Here is a 24,653-nt window from a genome sequence, read left to right on the forward strand (position 1 = left end):
TGGGCAGATGGTCTCTTGTTAAAAAAGGGAGATGGTCTACAAGATTAGCAGAGAGCTTGGTTAAGTGTCATAGTTGTTGTTATATGTTGGCTTTCTGGAAGTACATAAACAATGTCTTGTTATAAGGGGGAAGACCTCTAAAAAGGTACGGTATTGACTAGATTTTAGTTAGGTATGCAAAACCAATCTCAACTTTGATGGGAACCTCCACCTCAGACTGGGCGAACGTTACTATCGATGAATCTTTCCTGAGCTGAGAAGAGAAACTAACGGGGCTCTCATTTTTGCTGAAACGACTGCTGTGTATATGATGCTTTACTTTTTTGAAAACACGAGAGGATCAACAACATATGAATCAAGTCATATTCTTCTGCAATATATTGTCAATATGCTCAATAAATAGCAAGACTCAAGCTACTTGATATTCTTAACTTTTCTTGTAACTTGTACACTTGTAAAGCTACATATATTTGTTGGAGAGCCAATCGTTGTACAGACTCGTTAGTAAATCAGGAGGAGAGACTCTCTGACTTTGGATGTACTTACTTAGGATAGGGTACTTGGGGTTTCATGCAGAAATGGTAGTATAGTTTATGCAAAGATACTTTGGGCGGCTAGTGATGTCTTGGGTCAAACTTAATGGCATTTTGTGTTCACGACGTTATAGCTAGTTTGTGGTGGTTTATATGGCTTATTATTTTGTAGGTGGTAATTTTTTTGGATTTTCTGGATAGGAGAGCCTATTGACAAAAGCCTTGGTGGGACTTTGGATGTCGTGATTCTGCTCTTCTTTTTTGTGTGTGTGTGTGTGTGTGTGTGTAGTTTGATATCGGTGTAATTTTTGCCTTTTGGTTTGGACTCCGCAAGGAAGGTCCTGGTGGGGCTCTTTATTTTTCATGTACAAATTATCCACGTTTAAGAAACCCTAAGAAAAGGGTTAAAAAAAAAAAGAGAAGAAAAACTAAAACCAAAACCAAAAGCTACAACTCCCGGCGGGAGCCCTTCCTTCCCTTTTCAGTTTTCGCCGTAAATTCATCCTCTTCTCTCCAAATCTACCTCTTCTCCACCGACTCGATATCCTATAAAAGCCCACCTCGCTAGTGTCTTAAATCTTTCTCTCTCTCTCTCTCTCTCTCTCTCTCTCTCTCTCTCTCTTCTTTCCATTAAGAAGCTCATGTCCTAAATCGAGGAATTTACCCCCTCTTTTACCAATTCGAAATGGCCGAAAAGCGCGGGAAAACGAGGTCGGCGAGCCGCACGATCTCCGAGGAGAAGGATGCTGCCGTGAATCTCGACGACGACGCCTCCGATCCTTCCCTCTCCGAGTCTCAGATCGCTCGGCTTCTTCTTCGTCGACGATGGGAACTCGCCTCCGTTCTTAACTTCTTAAACGTAAGATTGCGTATTTTTTCCTTGTTTTTTCGTAATTTTTTTGAGCAAATCCTATATTTTTATTCGTTTGATGGTTTCTTTGGATGTGTTTCTTTAGGTTTTCGAGCCTTTGATTGACAGCAAGCTACAGATATCTGCGGAAGAGATAGAGACAGCGCTGATCTCTCCCAATAATAACCTGGCTCGGCTTCACATTTCCCTGTTGAAGGTTTTGATGATTCCTGACCCTTCCTTCTTGTTTCCTTTAAGATATTCGTGCATTCCTTTTATTTTCTCGGAAATTTGTCAATATATGTAGTAAATTTACGAGAAATATAGATCTACACTGGCTCGTTTCTTTGTAACATCTATTCTTTTGCAATCAGCAAACATGGTTGGAGGCTTAGCGTTAGTTAGCAGATACAGAAAGAAGGAAAGAAAGTGCTATTTATGTTCATTAATCTAGAGATTCGTTTAGCTTGGAAGTTCCTTTTCCAATTTCTGTCGAAGCTGTTCTTGTGCTATTCACTTCTGCCGATTGCCCACCTTCACTTCTGAAGCAGGTGTGCTGCATTGGAATAGTAGATCATCATCACGTACCTGTAATATGCAGAATATGAATAGTGACAATACACTTAGCATGTCTTGCAACGTAGAGATGCTCATGTATTTGTACATATTTTTCTAGCAGTGTAGTTTTCGCAATGCTGCATGTGCAGAATATAAAGGCTGAGACAATGTTTTACATTCTAAAGATATCTTTCTCAAACAGAAAACCTCTTAAATGCATGTACTAGCTGGTTGTTTTTTTGCATTGATGCAGAATTTATGATACTGTGTCTTAAAAATTTACATGCACTGCAATTTTGTACCTTATTGTACAGGGAATACCACCACTAAACAGAAAGCTAAAGGAACCGGGTGCATGGGTAACGGCGACTTGTAAAAAGCTGGAAACGTGGTGGCGATGGGTAGGATTCTACTCTATATTACGCACATCTTTTTTAACTTCACTCAGGTTTATATTGGAACCTAGGACTGCTTGAACATGTAGCTTTGTCTTATGGCAGGTTGCTGATGGTGAGAACCCACTGAAAGTTGATCATGGGTACGCATGGATGAATTCTCACCTGTTCAGCTATATTTATCTGATATCGTAGAAATTTGTAGGTCGGTGGCATAATACTCTTTTGGATTGTGCAGGAAGGAGATAACTACATACAAACAACTTGATCCTATGCTACGTCTGTTAATCCTAAAAGCGCTATGCGAAGTTCGTGCAGAAGTAACGCCTTTTTCCCATGAACTGTTTTGTACATTTTTTCAACTTGATTTTTGACATGCTATACATAAGCTTATCTGTCCTTTTAGCTAGTTAAAGATTGCATATTGTCTGTTCTATGTGTCACCTAATCTAGCTTATCTTGACTGGAGGGAGGGCTGAGTTTGTGCTTTTACTTGTGTTTTATTTCTTCTTGGCTTCTGGTCAGATGCACACCATGCGTGGCCTTACTTTAATTCAGTCCTCATATGAGTTTTAAGGAATTTACTTGTGTGTTTCAGCAAGATGATGTATTGAGGTACATCACTGATGCACTGAAAGCAGGAAGCAATATTACTAGCTTTCGCAAAGAAAGAATAGCAGATGACGTCAATGGAACTACATATTGGTAATTGACAAGCTGTGAATCTTTATAATACATCTAGTTTTATCCATCTTATAGTCATTGTTTCTAGCAGATAATAGATGTATGGGTATGGTTCTTAACACACTTAGGGTGTAAAATAGAGGCCTTATTGAACTATGCTGTGAATCCAAATCAAGAGTGTTGGTTGTAATCTACAAGGTTCTTGAAGTCTAGACTTAATCTTGTGACTTCTATACTTAGCTTTGTTAGAATATAAAAGATTAAAACTACTGTGTTTTAACAACCTAAGTTTTTAAAGTAGATGGTCAGTTAACATGGTCATACTCACGTTTTTCTTGCACAGCATAAGCTTTATTGTTTGAGAAGTTATATGCTGATAGTTTCCTTTCACCTTTTCTCTGCTAGGTATGATGGGGATCCAGTTACTGGTTATCGGTTATATAGGGAAAAAGTTAGGATTGACTTTAAGAAGAAGGGGAAAGGAAAGGGGAAGGGCCATTTATCACAGCCAGCTATGGATTTTCGATGGGAAACAGTTGCGACCAATCTTGAGGAATTTCAGGACATATCAGTAAGCCCCATGACCTAATACTTACTCTATTTTGTTGGCGAGAGATTTGTTTTTCTTACACTTTATCTTTGTGTAAATTCAGGAGAAGTTGTCATCTAGCAAAGTTACAGGGGAAGCTGCAGTTGGGAAGATTATTAAAACTGAAGTCATACCACTTCTTGAGGAAGTTCAAAAGGTGAAAATCCAGCCACCTTGTTTTAGACTGGCCCAATCATATTTTAGGCTTTTTCTTTTATTTTTTCTTCTTCACTTAATAGCTAATCTTGTCCTGGTGGTATCCAAATAGAAGAAAATGAGGGCACTAAAACGCCAGCAAAGGCAAGCAATGCTGTTGGGCGATTTTCCAATCAACAGAGTTGGAACTACTCGTTCCTGCCGGGAGCGCAGGCCAGTGAACTACACTTTTGGTATGATGCATTCAGATACACATACATATGATGCTCATATGCATATGTATACATGGATTTATCTTAGTATTCTGTTTCATATGCAGTTGCTTTATATAAATACTGGGGTTTAAGATTGTTTGGAATTATAATTGAATGTTATTATGTGATTAGATGATCTGGTTCATGTAGATACATAGTGTCTCGTTAACATTGAGCCATTTAATCAGTGGGGTGAGGGCTAAGGAGTGTTGCTCCTTATTTTTGCTACTTGAAGGGATGCTCACATTAGTAGAATTTCTACTTACAAGTCTGGAATGTGTAAATTAGGAATGATAAAGTATCTTTATCTTTTTCATATTTATTTATTTGGTCCTTTTGAGTGGTAGTGTGGTGTATTTCTTGTGGATAAGAACCTATTGTAGCAGTGCTTTAGTGGTGTATTTCTTGTGGATTGGAACCTATTGTAGCAGTGCTTTATTCATGTCCCTTGTTATTTCCTAGATCTTAGAGAATTAGAGTGTAAGACCACAACCTACAAGGAATTGCTTTTGATCCTATGGATGATTGCCATGAATTTACCTTCTATTTGTAAGGCATGAGATTTAAATATTTTTTACCACTGCATTGTTTTAGAGTTAAATAGTTAGTGGACTAGAACTGCTTAGCTCAACATCCTCGGAGTCCATGCACCACCAAAAAGGAAGTGGAACTATACGTATGTGCTGGACTTCTTTTCTACGGAATTACTGTGAATAACAACTTGCTGAGCTGCTTTGCTGATTATATTTTATGTTTTATGTGTTGCAACCCCAATGTTTGCAACTAATGTATGTGTTGGGCATTTATAAATAAACTTTTAAGCACTTAAAAGGTCCTACTTTCTCTGTTTTGTGTGCAGATGATTTTGATCGCAGTATTAATGAGGCTATACAGATATCAAAGTAAGTTCAACAAGATCCTCAAATACCTGCTTCCTTTATTTTATTACATTAATTTACTTAACCACAGCTATATGTGAGCAAGTTTGCAATAATTCTGTTGGAAATTTGGAAACAGGAAGATACTTCTGAAATCTAAAATGCTGCACTAAGTAGAATCCCTATCATGGTTCATTAGATGGAATCTCAGGAAGTATTCCAATGCTTTGCATTAACCAGGGTTCTTGCTCCTTAATTCAGGAGGCTAAAGGCAGAGACATTGCCTGATGAGGATGATGATGGCAGACGAGCTGAGCATGTGTCCTTGTCAAGGGAGGAGGGCAAAGCCTCCAATGGTATTTTGCATCTAGATAAAGTGAACTCCGCTGCAGAGCATGATAATGGCAAGGACGGCAATTGCCAAGGCAAGATTAGCTATGATTGCAATGAGGAGATTGACAGGGAGAAAAATGATACTAATGCTGATGGCAATGATGACGATGATGATGATGACGATGACGACGATGACGATGATGACGACTACAACAACGATGATGTCCATCAGATCAGCTCTAATGAGAAGAATGTTCTTACAAGGAAGACAAGGTTGGGAGCTGCTCAGAATAGATTAGATAATAGGCTTGCTGTTAGCGTAGGACTTCGTCGGAGTAGGAGGAATGCAGCCAGTGATAATGACGAAAAATATTTTGGAACAGTTACTACTTATGCAGAGATGAAGAAGAGGCTGAGGCAAAGACCAACACATAATGCAAACTATGCCATTGATACTATTTCAAACTCAGAAGGTGATCTTTCTGATTATGAGGGGACTGAAGTCTCAGGCATTGAGGTCTCAGGTTCCAGTGATAGATCTTAGGTGCCTTTAATATAATTAAGTATATAGTGAAGAGGGTTATATCTTGCGAACTGTTTTGCTTTTCAGAAGTGGAAGGATTGAACCCTCCTGGTATCATAACATGGTAAGCAAGAGCTGATCCTATTTTGTTTCTAACTGTACTTGAAAGATAGGCTACAACTTGTATAATGCCATTCCTAACTGAAATTGCCTCTCTTGCCAAAACTAGTGAAAGTGTAAATTTCATCTTTGATTTAGGTTAAATTTATATATATTTATTCTTACAGACTATGCTTGCAGAGAGTTGAAATTGATCTCTTAATACATGAAGCATTTGCTTCTACTCGTTTGTATCTTGTTTTGCAAATTAATTATTGACAATTGGAATACTGAGTGGATCTGTGGATGGAAAGGAAAGCATTAGACTTTTCCTTTGAGGTGGGTAGTGTCAGTTTGAATAATACTCCATCAGTATAAGCTCTGAATTCAAATTGGATATTGTGGTGCTTATTAAACTACTCCCAGATAGCCAAATTTCAAACTACCATCTTACAACAGGGGGAATGGGCATTGAGATCGCATCAACCCATCTGAAACATATGGCCAAATTAGACCATGATGCTTATCTAACAACCTAATTTCAAATTCAGTTCCTTTCACGGGAAATGCAAGTACATATTAATTGCCTAAATCAATAAAATTTATATTATTATACTATGTCAGTGTCACGAAACTCGCGTTAACGCGCCTACTTCCTATGTTACATCCACCCATTTGATACGGATCGACTACCGGACCAAGAGCACAATCTCCAAGAATACACAAACTCTGATAGTAGATGGAATGAAATAATTGGGTACACATATCAACCGCATTAACTATAAGTTACCCGGATTACAAGCATCCGCCTGTTTCCCCGGCTCTGATTAAGGTTCTATATTATTTTAAAAAAAATTTAAAAAACAAACTAAACGCTCACTTTCAACCATTTACAACTTAACTAAAATCAATGTTCAATATTTTTCTTTTAGAAATGTGAGGTGATAACCAACATAGACCACTCTTTTGGTTCTTAAGTTTAGAGTGAATTATAAATTTATGAGGTAGGCCAAAAGTTTGCCCACAAATGTCAGTATTTCCGGCATATATATATTTAAAATCCACATATATATATATATATATATATATACACACACCAAGATATTATGTATTCGTATTTATATCTTTTAAATACACGGACACCCTCAGAATTCCTTATTTTTTGAATAACACAAATATAAATAATCTATGATTTTCTAAGGTTAAAAATTTTATATTTAACTTATTAGTAGTCAAAAAAGTAATGGAGCCATGTAGCTAAAAATAAGTGCTTTGAATTCTTTCGGGTATACATACCAATACATTATAGTGTCACGTCACCTACTCTCAGGAAAAAAAAAGATGACGTCACTTGATCTCCTTCATCAAAGACGGCGCCGGCGACGGATATAGAAACGTCAGCAGATCGGCGAAGGCGCTGAGGATGTACTTGTGGACGCTCCTCTCGTTGATCTCCAAGTAGCACAGGAGCAGCTCCTCCAGGAACTCCCAATCTAACGACTTCCCTCGCTCCACGTCCCTCGCCGCCAACATCTCGGCCATCGACGCCTTGAAGTCCCCGCGCGGGTCCGTCGAGTATTCCACCACCGCCACGCCCCCGCACGCGCCGGTCACGTGGTGTCCCGTGTTGTCAGCGAAGGTGGAGGATGACGACGCGGCGCTGCTCCGCCGCGCCTCCTCGATTAGTGAGCTAGTCTCGGCGGGGGACACGAAGAAGCGGTCCGTGGCGCTGATGGAGCCCCGTGGCGGCTCCGTCAGGCGAGGGGAGAGCTCGGTGGGGCCGTACCAGTACGTCAGGCCTCTGCCGCAGGTGACGTCATCCCCGGCGCCGACGTAGCGGTCGAAGGAGAGTGTCTTGAGGTGGTCGCTGTCCGAGAAGAGCCAATGAGGCGGGGATGTCTTTGGCTTGGATTGGGATGTATCACTTTGTCTTTTCTTGCTCTTCTTTGCCATTTCCTCTCTCTCTCTCTCTCTCTCTCTCTCTCTCTCTCTCTCTCTCTCTCTCTCTCTCTCTCTCTCTTCTTTTCCTATATTCTTCTTGTATCTATTGCATTATAACTTTGTTTTCAAGAATGCTATATATAGAGTAGATGGAGCACTTGAAGGCCAGTTGGATGAAATGGCGAAAAGTTTCCTACTTTGACCTATTTGTAGTCATTGTAATCTGATATTCTTATGAGTTGTATTACAATTAAAGGGAATTTCCGATATCTTTAAGAATAATTTCATGCCATTTGTGGAGGACAAATGTTATTTTTCTACCGAGAATAATGTTGTATTTCCTATTTTATATTTGTAACGGATGAGACATCTGGCTCTATACTTTAAGTGCTAAACGGGAAGTTGATGTATAGAAGGAAATAAAGGTGGAGTGTTTGTGAATCTTTAAAGGGAGCCGTTGGATTACATTAATTGTAAGGCAAGTATTTACTGTTCTCCAGTAGAATCTCCCATAGATTTAGATGGCGGTTTCGTCCTTAACTTCCAAGTTTGAAGATTAGGGAGGGCATTTTGTTCTCTCTTCTTCAAAACAGGAAACATTGGTCCAAATTATCAATTCAAAGTTACCATTTTGCATAAGACTTATTAGAGCTATAGCCAAAATGTTGTTAGGTTAAGTTGAGGGCCAAACCTTGACCAACTAATCGAACTCAAACCTAACCCATGTCATGGATTCCACGTTCAATGAGGTAAGCCAACACGTAGGGGGTTCATGGTAGGAAGCCAACCATGCAGCATTTTGCAACATAAATGTGACAATAAATAGCAAATAGTCCGTTTAATACAACATTAATGTAGACGTAATGCCTAGCTAAGAGTAACAAGTGTAAGCTAATGTAACAAATAGGTGAGGATGAGAGCTATGAGCATGAGCACGTAGGCGATCCCTTGATCAATCGCCTTGACATCGATCCCACGAGACGACTTCGTCCATGCCTGGCCATTACCGAGCTGAATCAGCCCTGAAAAGAAGAAAGTTGCAACAAAGAGCAGTGCGCACACTCTCATGCAACCCATCTTACTCTCTTAAAAGGAGACTCAAAAGGTTTGGAAGAGAAGTGTGTGTGTATACTATATATATATATATATATATATGGAGCTTTTAGATGAAGTAGAGTTGTTTGGCATTTGGAAGAGGAAGTGGTGGACATATTATAGGGAAGTTTGCCCTTCCTCTCCTCCTTGCTGCGCCTGTTGATCTATTTTCGACCACTTCTTTCTCCACCGGAGGAAGAAACAAAGGATTGGAGCAATTTCTTGAACGTTGACTCGATCTGTTTCTGGCTGTGACCTAGCAAATTCCATGGCAGCGTTTGGATGTTTGAGTGATGCATGGGTTAGTCCTCTGCATCTCACAGTGCAGAGAATTTCTGCAGTTGCATATGTGGAAACCGATGGTTGATTACAAACACACGGGAGCTACTCATGGAATGCCACATTTCATAGGGTGTATTTCATTTACTAGATTCTTAGCTGCAGGGAAGTTTATACGATTGCACCTGGTTGCCTAGTGGGGACGACTGGCCGTTGACCGAAACAACGTGGCTGCCGAAAGCTTTCACGGCAGTCACTGGTCAACGAGTCGTAGAGCTCACTCCAGTTTCGGTCAAATCTCCTGGATAAGATTTTGTCTTCTATTCCTCTGCACCGTTGGATGGAAAATTGAGAGTGAAGATGTGTTTGCTGTGGCCTGTGATCATGAGTATTTTATCTGATCGGTTAAATGTTTGTTAAACACTGTAAAACCTGAAAGAATATATAACTAATCTAATGCGAGGAGATCTTCTATTCCACGTGTTTTATACATCTGACCATATCCTATTTCTACATTTCACATGGATAGTATTAGATCGCTAATTAACGCTTAATCTCAGAAGTTTTGTTGTTGGACTCTTATTGGGTTGGCGTATAAATGGTACGTGAGAGGCCGATCGAATTATCAACGGTGCACTATATATTATCGTCATTTGCGTTAGTAAATAATTATCAAACGTATGCGCCGACAATAGAACCCACGATACTATCGAATAATTTATCGAATCAAGAAGACAGAGCGTTGCATTCCTTACACCATTCAAGCTCTAAAACAGATAAAAATAGAATTACAAACTGAATCTAACAAGCAATGACTGAAGCTTTTTTAGGGGTCAACGAACAAGATACGTAGCAAGGAGAGCCACGATCATGAGCACGTAGGCAATTCCTTGGTCGACCGCCGTCCCTTCGCTGGTCAGAGATGTCGGCGCCGCTTTGCCGTTCGCTGGCCGCATAAGGCCAGACAAGAAGAATGTGACGAAGATCATAGCGTAAACTTTGACTGTGTTCATCTTACTAATAGAACTAAACAAGAATGTAACTTTGGAGTAATTGGTTGTGCTAGCTCTTAAAGCTTAATAAGAGTACGGTGATGAGAAGAAGAGAGGAATGATATATAATATATATGGAGGGAGAGCAGTGCAGGTGTTAGCTTTAGCTTATATAAAGGGTGGTATAAGAGTTCGAATAGAATAAGTTTGCTAAATTAATTGAATCGCTGGCCACGCTGTTTCAAACTCGCATCATGAGAGGTCAAAGATTGAAGAATTTGCCTGCAGTTTTCGTAGACGTACTGGAGCTTTGGATACACTTGCACAACCCTTTTATTGAGCTCGTCAGAGTTTGACTCCTTTTAGACGTCAGCCTAGTGTTGTCTCTATTGGTTGAATGGGTTAAGAGGAAGATAAATATAATAATATATAGAGTAGTTTGTCCCAGGTTATAATTATTTTTATATAATATTAACAAAAGTGGCTAAAAGTTTCACAGTATAAGATAGACTAGCTTACCTATCATTATAGCTCATTAGTTGGGTCTAATGCAAAAAATTAGAGTTAGATCAATAAAAAAGAAAAGAAACAGAGACTTATTTAGTTACTGTCAAATGAGCGATCAATTTAGATGAAATTAGGATATGTTAAGCATGGAATCATACAAGTTAAATTAAAAGCCCAATTGGGCTAATAGTATTAATGGGGCCCAGCTCAGTCCCAGCTTTAGCTCATGATTCTTCTTCTCTCATTTTAGTGCTCGAAGAATAGGTACTCTTGTTTGGGATTGAGAACATTTATGTGATGTTCTCGTTTTGTTTGGCGTTCTTCGTATGCAGTTTTCTCTTAATTTCGCAAGCTTATCCTTTGTAAAATGCTACAAATATTCTCAGTGCAAAACATATATAAAGAGTTTGTAAAATGGAATAGCATATTAAGAAATGTGTCATCGCATATGGCACTCACTATTATTGTTTCACTCTCTCACCTTTTTTATTTTTTATTTTTTGCTTCTGTTATTAGACTACAGCCAAGGGGAATTATAGATAGGAGTGACCACAGTCTTTGTTTGGAAATACTTCTCAAGAGCATGCATGCTGTTATCCTTCCCAAACCCACTCATCTTATAACCACCAAAAGGACAGTCCGTGTCAAGAACGAGGTAGCAATTGATCCAGATGGTTCCTGCACGAATCGATCTCGACATCCTGTTTGCAATGTTTAGATCCTTCGACACGATCCCGGCAGCTAGTCCATACTTCGTATTGTTCGCCTTCTCTATCGCTTCCTCAATAGTCCTAAAAAAAAGAAAAAGAAAAAGAAAAAAAGAAGAGTAGAAATTCAAGAACAATAGTTGGTCTTTGAGATTGTCTACTAAGTTGTGGCAGACTTACTTGAACTTCATGAGGGACATCACAGGACCAAATATTTCATCTTGGGCTATCAGCATATCCTCCTGTGAATTTTTATTTTATTTATGATGTTTAGCTGATGACTCAGTTTCAATTCATTCCATATAGAACACGGTTTTTGTGATATAGTGTTTGTTTCACCTTCACATCAACGAAGATAGTTGGCTCAATGTAGTAGCCTTGCTCACTGCAAGGCTTTCCTCCTGTCAGTAAGGTAGCTCCTTCTCTGTTTCCATGCTCAATGTATTCAAGAACCTTCTCATATTGCTTCTTATCAACCTGCACTACATATAGGAGAGGATCATCTGCTGGCAGAATCTATTGATCAGACAATCTGAAAGGTTTAGGCTACCTGAGGCCCTTGATGGACGTGGGGATCAAAAGGGTCTCCAACTTTCCAGTTCTTCATGCTCTCTGCTATCTTCTTCACGAATTGATCATAAATCCCCTCTTGAACGTATACACGAGAACCTGCCATGCAAACTTCTCCCTAGAAGTTCACAGAACAAATGACATCGCATGGTTATTTTCTACTCAATTTTTTAAGGATTAATAAACTCTCCGGCGAGAAAGATTTTCCATGCCTTGTTAAAGAATGTGGCGGTGCGAGCAATATCAACTGCCATATCTACATCAGCATCATCAAAGATAATGAGAGGCGACTTGCCACCCAGTTCAAGTGAGACCGCCTTTAGGTTGCTTCTCGCTGCTGCCTCCATTATGAGACGTCCAACTGCTGTCGATCCTGTAAAGCTAACCTAAATCAAAAGAGTTAGTTCAACAAACTGATTGCAGGAGGGGAATCTCTTTGTTAAGACGATGCCCATTGAGGAATAAATTTTCCTAGCTAGGTTACTGATACATCACAAATTACCTTGTCGACATCCATATGAGAGGCAATGGCTGCTCCTGCTGTTGACCCAAAGCCTGTGACTACATTGAGCACCCCATCAGGAATACCTGCCTGTAACATGAGAAGTTAATGAACATAAAATTAGTCTAGGCAACTTAAGTTGAAGAGAAGAGTTTAAACCTAAATAGTAAGTCAAATACTTCTTCAATACCTTTTCCAAATTTAAAATTATAATCTATCCACTATAATAATTAATTTTCATATTCAATGCTAATTTTAACACCACATGATATAAAAGAAAATATAAAAAACTTAATACTCCTCTATAGTATCCTATTTCTATATCCGATACCGGTTTCAAAATCAAGTTACATAAAACTAAGAAAAAGACAATAAGAATTTATAAGTACCTGCTTAGCCAAGTGGGCATAGAAGAGAGCAGTCAAGGGAGTTTGTTCAGCAGGCTTAACGACCATAGTGCAACCAGCAGCCAAAGCAGGGGATACTTTGCTGAAGAACATGATAGATGGGAAGTTCCAAGGTATGATGTGCCCAACTACGCCAATGGGTTCGCGCAACGTGTAACCTTGGAACTCTCCTGCAATCTTCACGGTCTCGCCGTGAACTTTATCAGCAGCCCCAGCAAAATAGCGGAGCGCATCAGCAGACGCCTTGATATCAACTATCTTTGTCAGGAAGAACAACTTCCCCGCATCTAAGCTCTCCAGTGCTGCCAGTTCGTCAACATTTTGCTCGATTAAGTCCGCAAATCTCGTCATTATCCTCCCCCTTTCCTGGCAACGATTGTGCATAAAAGGTTACGTGAGTTACCAGAAGGACTCTGTTTTATACTCGGGTATCTTTTCCATTCTACTTTTTATTGCTTGTATGAAGAAACGCAGGATGGTTGTAAATTGATGCAAATGACTCTGTTTTGATGTTTATAAACTTGTAAACCTTCATGTTTTAAAATTTGTAAAGATGCCATCAGTAAATAATAGCAATAGAGAGAGAGAGAGAGAGAGAGAGAGAGAGAACATACGTAGCCGGACATGCGAGGCCACTTGCCATGGTCAAAAGCTTCTCTGGCAGCTTTCACTGCCAAATTCACATCTTCTTTGTCACCTGCAGCAACGCTTGTTATCACATTCCCTGTGCGTGGATCTCTGGTCTCCAATGTATTCCCTTTAGAACACCCAACGTTAAAAAGGAGAACAAAATTTAAAAAAATAACATGATAAAAATTGGTTAATTTTTCATGCAGATCGATTTCACACTTGCTGAAGTATTCCTATAAAGCTAACTCACGACTGATCGGTGAGATCATATATACTTGTAATTTAAGGCCCCCACTTCCACTGTAGACTAGCACCGGAACGGTGTGAGGCCCTGGATAAATATCGTGGCATAAGAGGAGGTGCCGAATTATATTTCATCTCCCTATTGGGAGAGTTTTTCTCTAAAAAATACTCATCTAAATTCGCTGAATTCTTCATAAAACTTACACAAAATTGATAGAACATTAAATTTTTTTACGTAAATCGCTTAACTTAAATTTAAAAAAGTCGTTAATTATATCAGCCGTTTCCTAACACAAAGTCAAAAGCTCAATCCCCGTCCTCTCTTTCGTTCACTAGTCTTTTTTTTTTTCCAAGGAAAAGGAGTTTTTTTTTTTTTTTTTTTTGGTATAGATTTCACCGGACTATTTGATACAAGACAATAAAAGAGATGTGAGCAACTACGCCATTCTTATATTCCAGAAGTTATGGTACCATGGTCACTGTAAATGATAGCGACCGACGGTATCGACTACTCCTTGGTCAAGAGAACGAGAGAGTCGAATTATTAGAAACGAGTACTATGATTAGCCTACTAATACTTTTCTTTTGTTTTTGTCTCTCCAATTTGGCACGATTGAATACAACTACCCTATTAGGACGAAACACTTTTCTGTGGATCTCAGTGGGCAGTTTCGTTTGGATTGTGATGGTATTTTGGCTACTGCCAAGATTTTCTACCCACAACTAACCTGGTTAAGGAGGTAGAATAAAATTTTGCCACTTCGTGAGTTCTTAACCAAATTAGCTAGCCTTGTTTTAATTTTTTTTTATCTCTTTAATTTAGTCTTTTATCAGTTAAAATAATTTTTTAATAAAAAATATTGAATTTAAAAATATTAATCAGTTTATTATTTTTATTAAATTAGACTCTATTCCATAATAAATTTGAGCGACAACTTATATGAATAAAAAAATTATAGACTACTTGGCAGCAGGTTGTCTTACAGCCCGTAGGGGTCCCTCCTGAACCGGGGCAGCTAAATTTAGCCGATTGGCAGCCAATATAATGCTGCCTAAGTTTCCATTTTTTTTATAAAGGATAAGGTATATTGTTTAGGAACCAAGAGCTCTGGTTCACTCGTTTTATAGCATAACGAGGTGCTCTCGAGTTCCAACTTCAAGGAAATATAATGAAATAAAAAAGTTACGATGATAGGAAGCTACTCACATAAAGTATATAAGTAAGTTTAAAAACGAAAAACTTTATAACAAAGTAATGAACAGCAAACTAACGAAGAAAGAAAAAAGAAGAAAAGGAGAGAGGGGAGCATGAAAAGAAGAGGATTAAGAAGAGAGGGAAAGACGAAAAGGGTGCGACAAGTGGTACCGGAGATGGCATCAGAGAAGCGACCGTTGATGAAGAGCTTGGTGAATTTGATCTCTGGCAACTTGAAGCCATTTGCCGAGCTGCCGTTGGAATTAGAAGCCATATGGAGCAAGAAAGGAAGCAGCCACTCTGAACTATATCACCCTCTCTTTTTTTTTTTCTCTCTCTCTCTCTCAATAATATATGTGATGTGATTGTTTTGATTGTTAAAATATGGAGAGAAAAAAAGAATTACTCACTGTTATAAACTTCTTACTTTTAATACTTTCAATACCCTTTATTCATCTATCTATCTTTCTCTGTAAAAATAAAAAAAAATCTAATGGTCAATATAGTTAAAGGGTATAATAGTAACACTAGAAATTTGAGTCCTATAACCGGTTCAACAGATGATTATTTATTTCTAAATTATAATCACTAGAAATTTGTGATTTTTTTTTATGCATATAGCCTCTCAATTTTGTTTATTTATGTATATATCATTTTAAATTTCATACTTATATATATAACCTTCAACATATATGCCTCAGAATAATGTATATATATATATATATATATATATTATTAGTTTAAGATTAATTTAAACTAAAATTTAATAACACATTAAAATAGAGAATCAGATATAAATTAAAGTCTATCTCCTATAAATATAAATAATCAAATTTAAATAGTCTAGTATTAAGTAATATCTCATATAATTAAAGCATAATCGTATCTAAGAAAGAAAAATTTTAACGAAAAAAAGCGATGCACGTAATCTAATCTTTTTAACTAATGTATTATTTTATCTATGTAATGTGGTGTTGTAATTTGTACCGGGTATAAACATTAGTTATTTTAGCTGTTAGATTAGGAGTATCGAAGTGTTTACCTTTTAATATTTAATTGAAACAAAAAATCAAAGAGAAAGAATTTGGATTCCTTATTTGAAAAAAGAAATTACTTCACTAAAATTAGTCACTTTATTAAGTATTACTTTCTAATAATCAAACACTAAACAAAATTTCGAATCCTAAATTCTTTTTCAAGGAAATGAAAACTTAATAGCATTTATAATCATTTTAGTAGTAGGATGATTATATTTAGAAAGGACCTTTTGATTTAGTGGAATAAGCTAGTATGAAATATGGGCGAGTTAAAAAAGGAAGAAGACATTTTTAAATATATTTTAATATTTTAATTAATATAATTATATAAATTATAGATTATAATTAATGATAAAATATCAAACTAACAGTAGAGTGTTATATAAAAATAGCAATATATAGATGAGCAAAGTCGAACAGCATGCGTAGTGAGATAATTTTTTAGTCTTACGAATTTATTCAAACTTGATATATAAAAAGAAAATGGGAAGAAGGCAGCCCCACATTTTGGCTAAGATACAGTCAGAACAATAAAAAAAATAGTATTAAGCACATATATGACAACACAAACACTTACGTTGAAAGAAAATGCGAGGAATGGCAACAGTCTCAGAAACAAGTTTCTTTTTTGGCCAACATCAACAACACACTCAGAAATGCATAAAGACTTGTAAGGAATAACGCAGGGGTTAGTGGGTCATGCAATTTAGTCAAGCTCACATATGAGCTAACACCACAAATTGCCATATACTGATACCAAGCAAACTAAGACAAATAACAAAAGCTAACAACAAGACAAAATATCACAACTGCAACAAACAAAGAAGTTAAACACTCTGATAGCTCCATTTGTGGTAACACGGCGACGAAGGTGGAGTGGGCAACTCGATGAAGGTCAAGGCAATGGATTAGAGGTCGATGACAATGACACCGGAGGAAGCCTGGCGCTCGGGACCGACCTAACTTGAGTTATCTTACAGATCCAGCCTCTGTTGATGTAGGACGATATAGGAGGAGAGAGATGAGTAAGTCGACAGCAATGCTAATAGCGACGGGATGGAGGATGAGTGGGCGTTTATGAAGTAAGAAGGGGGATAGATCGCAACAGGGAAAAGAGAGAAAGGAGAGAGGAGAGACTAGATCAAGAGAACACAAGGAGAGGGAGAAGGCCAAGCCTTATAAGAGGGAAAAGTTGCAGACTAAACACTAGCAGTGAACAAGTAACCTGTAACTTTGAGAAATCTGCCCTATAGTGTATAGGACCTCACGGCAGACTATCGATCAGCTAAACATTTGAGCTCGTAGGCATACGAAAGAAAAAAAATTCAAGCAACACTCTCAATTATAGAATATCAGCCAAAGCTTTGTAAAAAACAAGCCTGAGAAAAGAAAAGGTACATCCATTTATAGCTTCTGATCTAGTATATAGGTGAAGTAATTTCGGCACCTTCGTTTACATTCAATGGGGATAAGATGGCTGAGGAACTGAATGTGGAGCAGCATAATCATAGGCACCATAGTTAAGTGTTGCTCCACCGTAAGGCATGGCACTGCGTCGTTTGCCAATTTCTTCGGGCACATGAAACTGTTGAGGAGCTGCAGTGGGGCTTTGGGCATATGATGCAGATACAGGGCTACCAAATCCGCCCTGGCCCGGATAATTGTATGAATGGCGGGAGGCGGGAGCAGGAGGTACAGCAGTTGGATTCCGATGGAATGAGGGATAAGCAGCATTAGAGCTCCTACTTGCTTTGGCAGGTCGGGAAGAGGGGGCATCTCCAGTAGTTCGTGCTCTCTTCTTGTGGAAGTTGGCAGCTGCAGACCTCCTCCTGTCCGACTTGGCCCTTTCCATTTGAGAAAGCTTCTTCCTTAGGCCCTCAATGCTAAACTTTGACTCCAGCTTGCAAGCTTCAACACACTTGATAATGGACCTCATGGCATTGCACTCTAAAATTCTTGACTCTTCCTGGAAGACAGTTAAGTTTTCGTAAATGTGTGATCTAAGTGAAGGAAGGCTAAGTTAAAAATGGGCTTGAAGTTTCTCTAGGGTGATGTCTTGTGATCATAAAGATTGCAATAAGAGGAAGCAACATGTGATGTCTTGTGATCATAAAGATTGCAATAAGAGGAAGCAATATTGAAGCTCATCCATTTGCTAGTTCCCTTAAATAGATCTATATGAAGAAAAGCGTAAAATGATCCTCCCAATGCTGGGCCTGGGAGGACATATGCAACCTTATTCCTATTACAGAGATGGACTTTTCATGGCGTGATTACACACCACCAGTTGATACCTATCAGCAAACTAGGTGATGCAGTAAGCATACGTACCACTGAATGCAAAAGCAGAACCAATGTATAGGCAAAGATCAAAAAGACATGAGAAGAAACAGATAACAGAAAGGAGGAAAAAGAAATGGACAACAGGACAAGATAACAATGTATTGTTAGATTAGGTGGAGCTAATGAGAAAATAAATAGCTTCATTTTAGATCATAGATGGCAATAAGGTATCAAATGACACTAAGGAAGCTCTTCCAAACAGAAGAACAGAAGGTAAAGAAAGGCAACTTGAGATATAAAAGAAAATGTGCCTTCAGGTATGAAAAGGTATTGAGAAGAACCAGCACTACAATCTTACAATTTGAAAAATAACAAGGACATCACAACTATTTACTAATTTAATCCTATATCCAAAATAGAGTGTAAATAATCAACAGTAATGATATTAACAGAAAATAATGGCCCACTCCAGTAAGTTAGAAATTATCTATCTCAGCATGACACAAAATTGTGTCATGAAAGTGCATGCCCCCAATGAAACAAGGGTAGAAGAGTAAGTCAGCTAGGATATTTCAAGCATACCATAGCAGCAACTGAACGATTCCCACTTTTCAGTATAGCATTAGCTTTTTTCCTGGCAGCCTGGAGGTAAGACTTCAGTAAAGGAGTAGGTGGAAATTGTTCAATCAAATCAGACTCATGAGCAATATATACTGCCTCAACCTCTTTCCCATTCTTTGCCAACTCCTCAATTATATCTGTGGTGAGCATATATAAACTTCAGATTAATTTTTCTCAATAACAAGAATTTGCCTTTTCAAACTCCCCCAAATGCTTTAAGTAACAATCCACAGAATAGGTATTCTATGGTCAGAATAGCAAATGAAACTGTCAATATACATTCTACAAGATTTGCAAATCTTAAGCTACTAAGAAAATATCCTTTTGCAGAATCAAGTAGCACACATGACAGATGCAAATAGAGAATTAAGCCATAGATTCTTCAATTGAAAATGCATCACTAAGATCCTCCAACCAGAGGATGCAAAATGTTTTTCTTGTGATAATTGACTAACTGACCCGCAGTTTGCATAGTCATTGTTGAAACCCAATATAGTCATCCAGTGACATAAAATTAGGAGTATTACAATCTATACAACTTAATTATAGTTTTTCTTGTATCCGCAAGAATGACTTAGGAGATAATCTCCTCCTTGTCATTGCTTAATATATTGCTGTCTGAAAAAATACAAGGTCTACCATGTTCCAATGCTTCAAGGTGCAAATGAAGACTCCTAGGATACTGAATTTTCCAATTTATTTTGGGAAAGCGAAAGCAAATAACAACATTAACACTACTACACGTTCTAATGAAGCCCAAACAAGCAATGCCAAAAAGTAGTGCAATATAACAAGAATTTTTCTTACTTTCATTGATTTCTCAACATCAAGTTAATAACAGAAAATAATAACCACCTAACAGCAGCTAGAATAACAAAGCAAACCAAATAAATGCGTCTCATAAGAAGATAAACCAAACAAAGACTTTATTTTACCTGCGAGCTTCTCACCAAACCCTAGCGCAGGAGCAAGCCTCGCCATCTCCCTCCTCCGTGAGTGCTCCATAAACAATTTCCTCAAGAACTCTTCGTCAAACCTCGAACTCAACCCGAATGCCGCCACTATCTGGAGAAACAACTGCACCTCCGACCGACCCACCCCTTCCTCACCTTCCACTCCCTCTTCCCTTTCCTCCTTCCCATCCAATTTCTTCTTCCACGCCTCGGCCACCGCAGCCGCCCTCTCCCTCATGCTCCCCGACACCTCCGGCGCCTTGCGCCTATCCGGATAAAACAACGCCATGAGCAGCATTCCAAAAGCCCAGCTTGGATCGTGTCCTCCGCCACCACTGTTAGCATCTCCGCCACTGTCCTGTTGATCCAAGAAATCCTGGATCGCATCCACCACCAGCCTCGGCGGATCCACCGCTTCGGCGACGGCCTCCCCGATCTCCCGTCGGAGCACCGAGAGGTCCCGGCGGTGGGAGACCATGAACTGCCAGAGCCCTGGGGAGTCCATACGGCGGCATAGCCACTGCAGCACGCCACGTATTTGCGCCGGGGGTTCTCCGGTGGCCTCGATCTCAGCGACAGCCGCGGCGCGGCGTTCGCGGATAAGCTCAGTGGCGGCGCATTCGCGGTCGGGGATGGCAGATTCGCGCTGGGAGAGCGAGTCTAGCGTTTGATGGGTGGTAGAGTCGAGGTTTTGGAGGTCGGCGTCTAGGGCTTGAGAGCGGGTGGTTAGTGTTTTATTGAAGGAGGCGAAGTGGTCGGAGAGGTTATTTAACAGGAGGGTGCAGTTATTGAGGAGAGATTTCTGGGATTCGAGGTCGTCGAGGGCTTTCTTTATTAGGTCGGAAGAGACTACGTCGGCCGCCATAGTGAAGGGAGGAGAACGAAGAGTGCAAGAGAAAGAAGAGAAGAGGTGGAGGTGGTAGTAACTAAAGCTAGTCTTATCCAGTCTTGGGCTTAGCCTTTCAGCTTTGGGCTAGCTAAGATTGGGCTTTAAATATCTTTTAACAGATCACAGCCCAAATGCTAAGTTCTTGGGGGTGTAGATTGCATGTCTCTGTTTCTATAATTAATCCGACCAGATGAGTTGTATTTACCACTAGTTAACTAATCCGCGATGTGTCTTGCCACCTTCAATTACAAACTTAACAGAAATGGTTTAATCTCTCGTCTCATGGAATCCCAGGATGGAGAAAGAAAACAACCAAGAACATAGAATATAGAAACTAGTACAACAAGGATTCTTCCATGACCCATGTCGCCATTTACAAAGCCAAGTGTCGACATGAGTGGATCATGCGCTAACTATGTCACCATATTTCACAATCACTATGTTTTCCATAAAAATAAAATAAAAAAATTACGCACAAACGTACCGACGTGCGTCACCTCAGACACTAGGCCCAGAGCCCACGGGCCACAAACTTTGAGATGGGTACGTGTCGTATATTTGTTGGGTTACATAGAAAACTCCTGCAGCGGGGCCTGCAGGGGTTACTCTTTACAGCCCACAGGAAAGCGCAGCTGCTTGAGACCTACGGTGACGCCGATTGGTCAGAGCGCGTGGTCCTTTAAATGCTCGTGCTCGTGCTCCTCCTCCTCTCGCCAGTCTCAAAAAATTCGTAGCGTTTGAATCGAAGTACAGAATGCAATCGCTGCAGGAGAAGGCGTCGGAATGGAGTGGCGTAGCGGCGAGCGACGCCTTCGCGATCGATGAGACCAACCTCTTCGAATCCCTCGGTGGTCTCCAACCCTTCATCGATCTGTCCACCAATTTCTACACTAGGTTCTCTTTTGCTTCTTTCTCTCTCCTTTGGATTCTGGTCCACGATTGTGACCTTGGATGTCGTTGATCGATAGAGTTTACGAGGACGAGGAAGAGTGGTTCCGGTCGATCTTTGCTAATTCGAAGAAGGAGGACGCGATTCGGAACCAGTATGAGTTCTTCGTGCAGAGGATGGGAGGGCCTCCCCTCTTTTCCCAGAGAAGAGGTAAATTGAGTTTTTCTTCTTTTTATCTCGTTATTTGAACACGTAAATTTCTTCGGTGGAAAATAGATGGATTGGCACAAGTGAGACACATAAAGAATATCTTTTGCAGCCCTGATAATATCTTTATTTATGTAGTTAGTGGATTCCAGTTATCTCGAGTTAGTTCGTTGTTCAAGGAATTTTTGTAATTACTAAATCGAAGACTAGTTCAAAGGGATTGCAGATTGATTAATTAATGAGCGTATTTGTTTTTTAAACTTTTCCTGGATAAAGTTTCATATGGGCAGAATCAAAGCATCAAACAGAAAACTGAATCAAAAGTTTGAAATTGCATCAAGTTGGTTAGTTTAAGTTTTGCATTTACTGTAGAATAGCACCCATGTAAACATAAACTGCAGAAAAAGTTTTTTTTTCATATAATTATGCTGAAGTTTCTTTTGTCAGCTACAAGCTATCTATGCAGCACAGTTCCTGTTAGGCTGCTGTGAAAAATATATCATAGATGTTTAATACTTTATCACTTATCTGCTTGCTAAGAAGCAGATAAGATGTTGGAGTTACAATTTAGGTAAGACTGAAAGAAAGTGATAGAAGTTGTATATCAGATAGGATTCCTGCTGAGAGGTATGTTGAAGATTTTATATTTTGGCACGTGAATTGGTGGAGACTCTCTTTTAAGATAGTGTACATTGTCAAGATTTGAAGTATGAATTCCAATGCAACTACTAAGATGATTTACGTTTGTCAAGTGTGTACAGTTTGGTGTCGTTCCAAGATGGAAGATATTCTTTTTACTTGTTCTTATTTCATGTTGCTCAGGACACAAATTTCTTTACGCTGAGGACAGGAAGTCATGACTTGTTAGTGTCAATCTAATTGGGTCATGCCATGAGGGTCTTTCGTCAGGGCTAATGGGCTATGTGGCTTCCTGCATTTCTATTAGCTCAGTAAATCAACAAGACAACAACCAACATTTATAAAAGAAAATGGGGGAGAAAAACATAAATCAACAACAAGAATTTGTTCTGGCTTTCTAATTGAATCATTCTTGAACCTTCTTCTAGTACCTCCGCGATGTGTGGCACTAATTGGTGGTAATTGTGGTACAACACTCATTCTTACTAGAACAGAGCCCATAAATGGAAGAGAGCTTCTGGACTTCAGTCGATGATGATATAGCTTTATCACTGTTTGTGTACAAATGGTGATGGATACAGTAGTGATTTAGTACCAAATTAGACTAATCAGCCATTTCCTTTTTTCTGAAGAAAATTATTTGTTTTGGAATATCGGGCCCTCAAGCTTATCGTGAGAAGTGGCTAGTGCTTCTTAGGAAGTTGGTCAGTTGCTAATCCTTTGTTTACTATATTTCTTTTGCCTATGTTTTTTTTTTATTTTTCTTATTACTTGAGAGAGCATTCCAGAGGCATTGTATTAGAACTATTAATGAATTTGTATCTGAAATTATCACCACCCATGCTGTTTAGTGAGAAGTTCATTGGCCCACCTCTCGTAAGTTTGATTTTCCTGATGGTCTATATAACATATCTCAATCTTGATTTTTCTAATTCTTTTTGTGATTCTTCTGTCTTTTATTTTGATATACTATCCATGAACGATGTAAGTCTATTTCTAGCAGCCAAGTGATGTATAAAGCACAAACCGGAATCTAGGTTAGTACCTGTAGATCAACTTGTTTGCTGGACAAACCCAGTGCTGACTGTCCCTTGCAGAAACTGCAGTCCCTTGGAATTGTCAAGCCTACTTTATTCCTCATTGAACAACATTAGGTACTTGATTGAGAATATTACATTGCTGATTGCCTTATTCTTCCTTTGCAGGCCATCCAGCACTTATTGGACGGCATCGCCCATTTCCAGTTACTCATCAAGCAGCAGAGAGGTGGTTACACCACATGCAACAAGCATTAGACAGCACTGCAAGTATTGACCCAGATTCAAAGACCAAAATGATGAATTTTTTCAGGTAATTATTAGCACCCAGAATCTTGTTCCTTTAAATCCAGTTCTCTGGTGCTGAACTTTACCACCATACAATAATCTTGACATCTGCTTTCTTCTTTTCCTTTCTTTTCTTTTTTTCAGGCACACTGCATACTTTCTTGTTGCTGGGAATGAGATGACAAGGCAAGGTCAAGGAGTTCCCTGCAAACATGCAACCGATAAACCGTCTGCATAAGAGCCACTTTCTAGACTTGATTACAGTTATCTATGTATTTTAACTTAATCAACTGTGGTTAAAATACTGTATACATGAGTTTGGGAAAAGAATAAATTTATATATGAAATTAGGAGTACTGTTAGAGGCTGCACTAATTGAGTATTTTTAGTTGTATGGATTTATGTTTCCACATTGTGATTTATACGTAGAAATTTTCTGGATGATGCTATCGCACTACTCTCCTGGTCCATTGCTTGAGGCTGTAATTGTGGACCACAATTTGTTATTCAGGAACTTAACCATTCCTATTCTTGACTTCCGTCCATCTTGCCATCGTCCCCTCCTTGTCGTGGACCTCGCCTTTGTCGTTGTCCGTGTTTCCATAGTGCAGAGTCTGCACTGAGGGTTGTGGACCTTGCCTTAGCCTACTTCTCGTCTTTCCGCCTCGCTGCCATTTGCGCCGACTGCCGTGGACATTGTCAGCCTTGGTCTCAATCCGTCCGTTTGCGCAAGTTGTCATCGCTCTGCCTTTATCGCCTCCGCCTCACCCTTCTTCAAGGGCAGATGTCTGCCTAGATTGTTAGGATTTATCACGAGTTTGATTATTTGGATTTTTAGAATTTTTTGTTTGTGGATGTAATAAGCAGATTTGCCCATTCTCATTATTCCG

At 39.1% G+C, this 24,653-nt stretch overlaps 4 protein-coding genes across 4 annotated transcripts; 2 read left to right on the forward strand and 2 right to left on the reverse strand.

The window, feature by feature from the left end:
* The first annotated feature begins 913 nt into the window (after window positions 1–913).
* On the forward strand, window positions 914–6,039 carry LOC140793017 (DDT domain-containing protein DDR4). The gene is made up of 11 exons (XM_073144328.1): window positions 914–1,392; window positions 1,490–1,600; window positions 2,256–2,342; window positions 2,442–2,479; window positions 2,575–2,656; window positions 2,935–3,041; window positions 3,426–3,591; window positions 3,674–3,766; window positions 3,878–3,998; window positions 4,879–4,921; window positions 5,159–6,039. The coding sequence occupies exons 1-11, from the start codon at window positions 1,219–1,221 to the stop codon at window positions 5,772–5,774; spliced, it is 1,638 nt and encodes a 545-aa protein (XP_073000429.1). The 5' UTR covers window positions 914–1,218; the 3' UTR covers window positions 5,775–6,039.
* A 5,026-nt stretch (window positions 6,040–11,065) lies between these two features.
* LOC140791759 (aldehyde dehydrogenase family 2 member C4-like) lies at window positions 11,066–15,268 on the reverse strand. The gene is made up of 9 exons (XM_073142403.1): window positions 15,092–15,268; window positions 13,467–13,609; window positions 12,835–13,218; window positions 12,446–12,535; window positions 12,156–12,329; window positions 11,924–12,061; window positions 11,713–11,850; window positions 11,554–11,615; window positions 11,066–11,457 (listed from the first exon to the last, which is right to left on the reverse strand). The coding sequence occupies exons 1-9, from the start codon at window positions 15,192–15,194 to the stop codon at window positions 11,184–11,186; spliced, it is 1,506 nt and encodes a 501-aa protein (XP_072998504.1). The 5' UTR covers window positions 15,195–15,268; the 3' UTR covers window positions 11,066–11,183.
* A 2,004-nt stretch (window positions 15,269–17,272) lies between these two features.
* LOC140792910 (FRIGIDA-like protein 4a) lies at window positions 17,273–20,724 on the reverse strand. Its single transcript, XM_073144140.1, has 3 exons — window positions 19,797–20,724; window positions 18,823–18,998; window positions 17,273–17,923 (listed from the first exon to the last, which is right to left on the reverse strand). The coding sequence occupies exons 1-3, from the start codon at window positions 20,677–20,679 to the stop codon at window positions 17,417–17,419; spliced, it is 1,566 nt and encodes a 521-aa protein (XP_073000241.1). The 5' UTR covers window positions 20,680–20,724; the 3' UTR covers window positions 17,273–17,416.
* A 674-nt stretch (window positions 20,725–21,398) lies between these two features.
* On the forward strand, window positions 21,399–24,134 carry LOC140791810 (group 2 truncated hemoglobin 3-2). Its single transcript, XM_073142468.1, has 4 exons — window positions 21,399–21,597; window positions 21,672–21,802; window positions 23,644–23,788; window positions 23,908–24,134. The coding sequence occupies exons 1-4, from the start codon at window positions 21,458–21,460 to the stop codon at window positions 23,999–24,001; spliced, it is 510 nt and encodes a 169-aa protein (XP_072998569.1). The 5' UTR covers window positions 21,399–21,457; the 3' UTR covers window positions 24,002–24,134.
* Window positions 24,135–24,653: the final 519 nt, after the last annotated feature.

The sequence above is a fragment of the Typha latifolia genome, chromosome 7 (assembly GCF_019914945.1).
Source record: "Typha latifolia isolate L0001 chromosome 7, TyphaL0001v2, whole genome shotgun sequence".
Taxonomy (NCBI): Eukaryota; Viridiplantae; Streptophyta; class Magnoliopsida; order Poales; family Typhaceae; genus Typha; species Typha latifolia.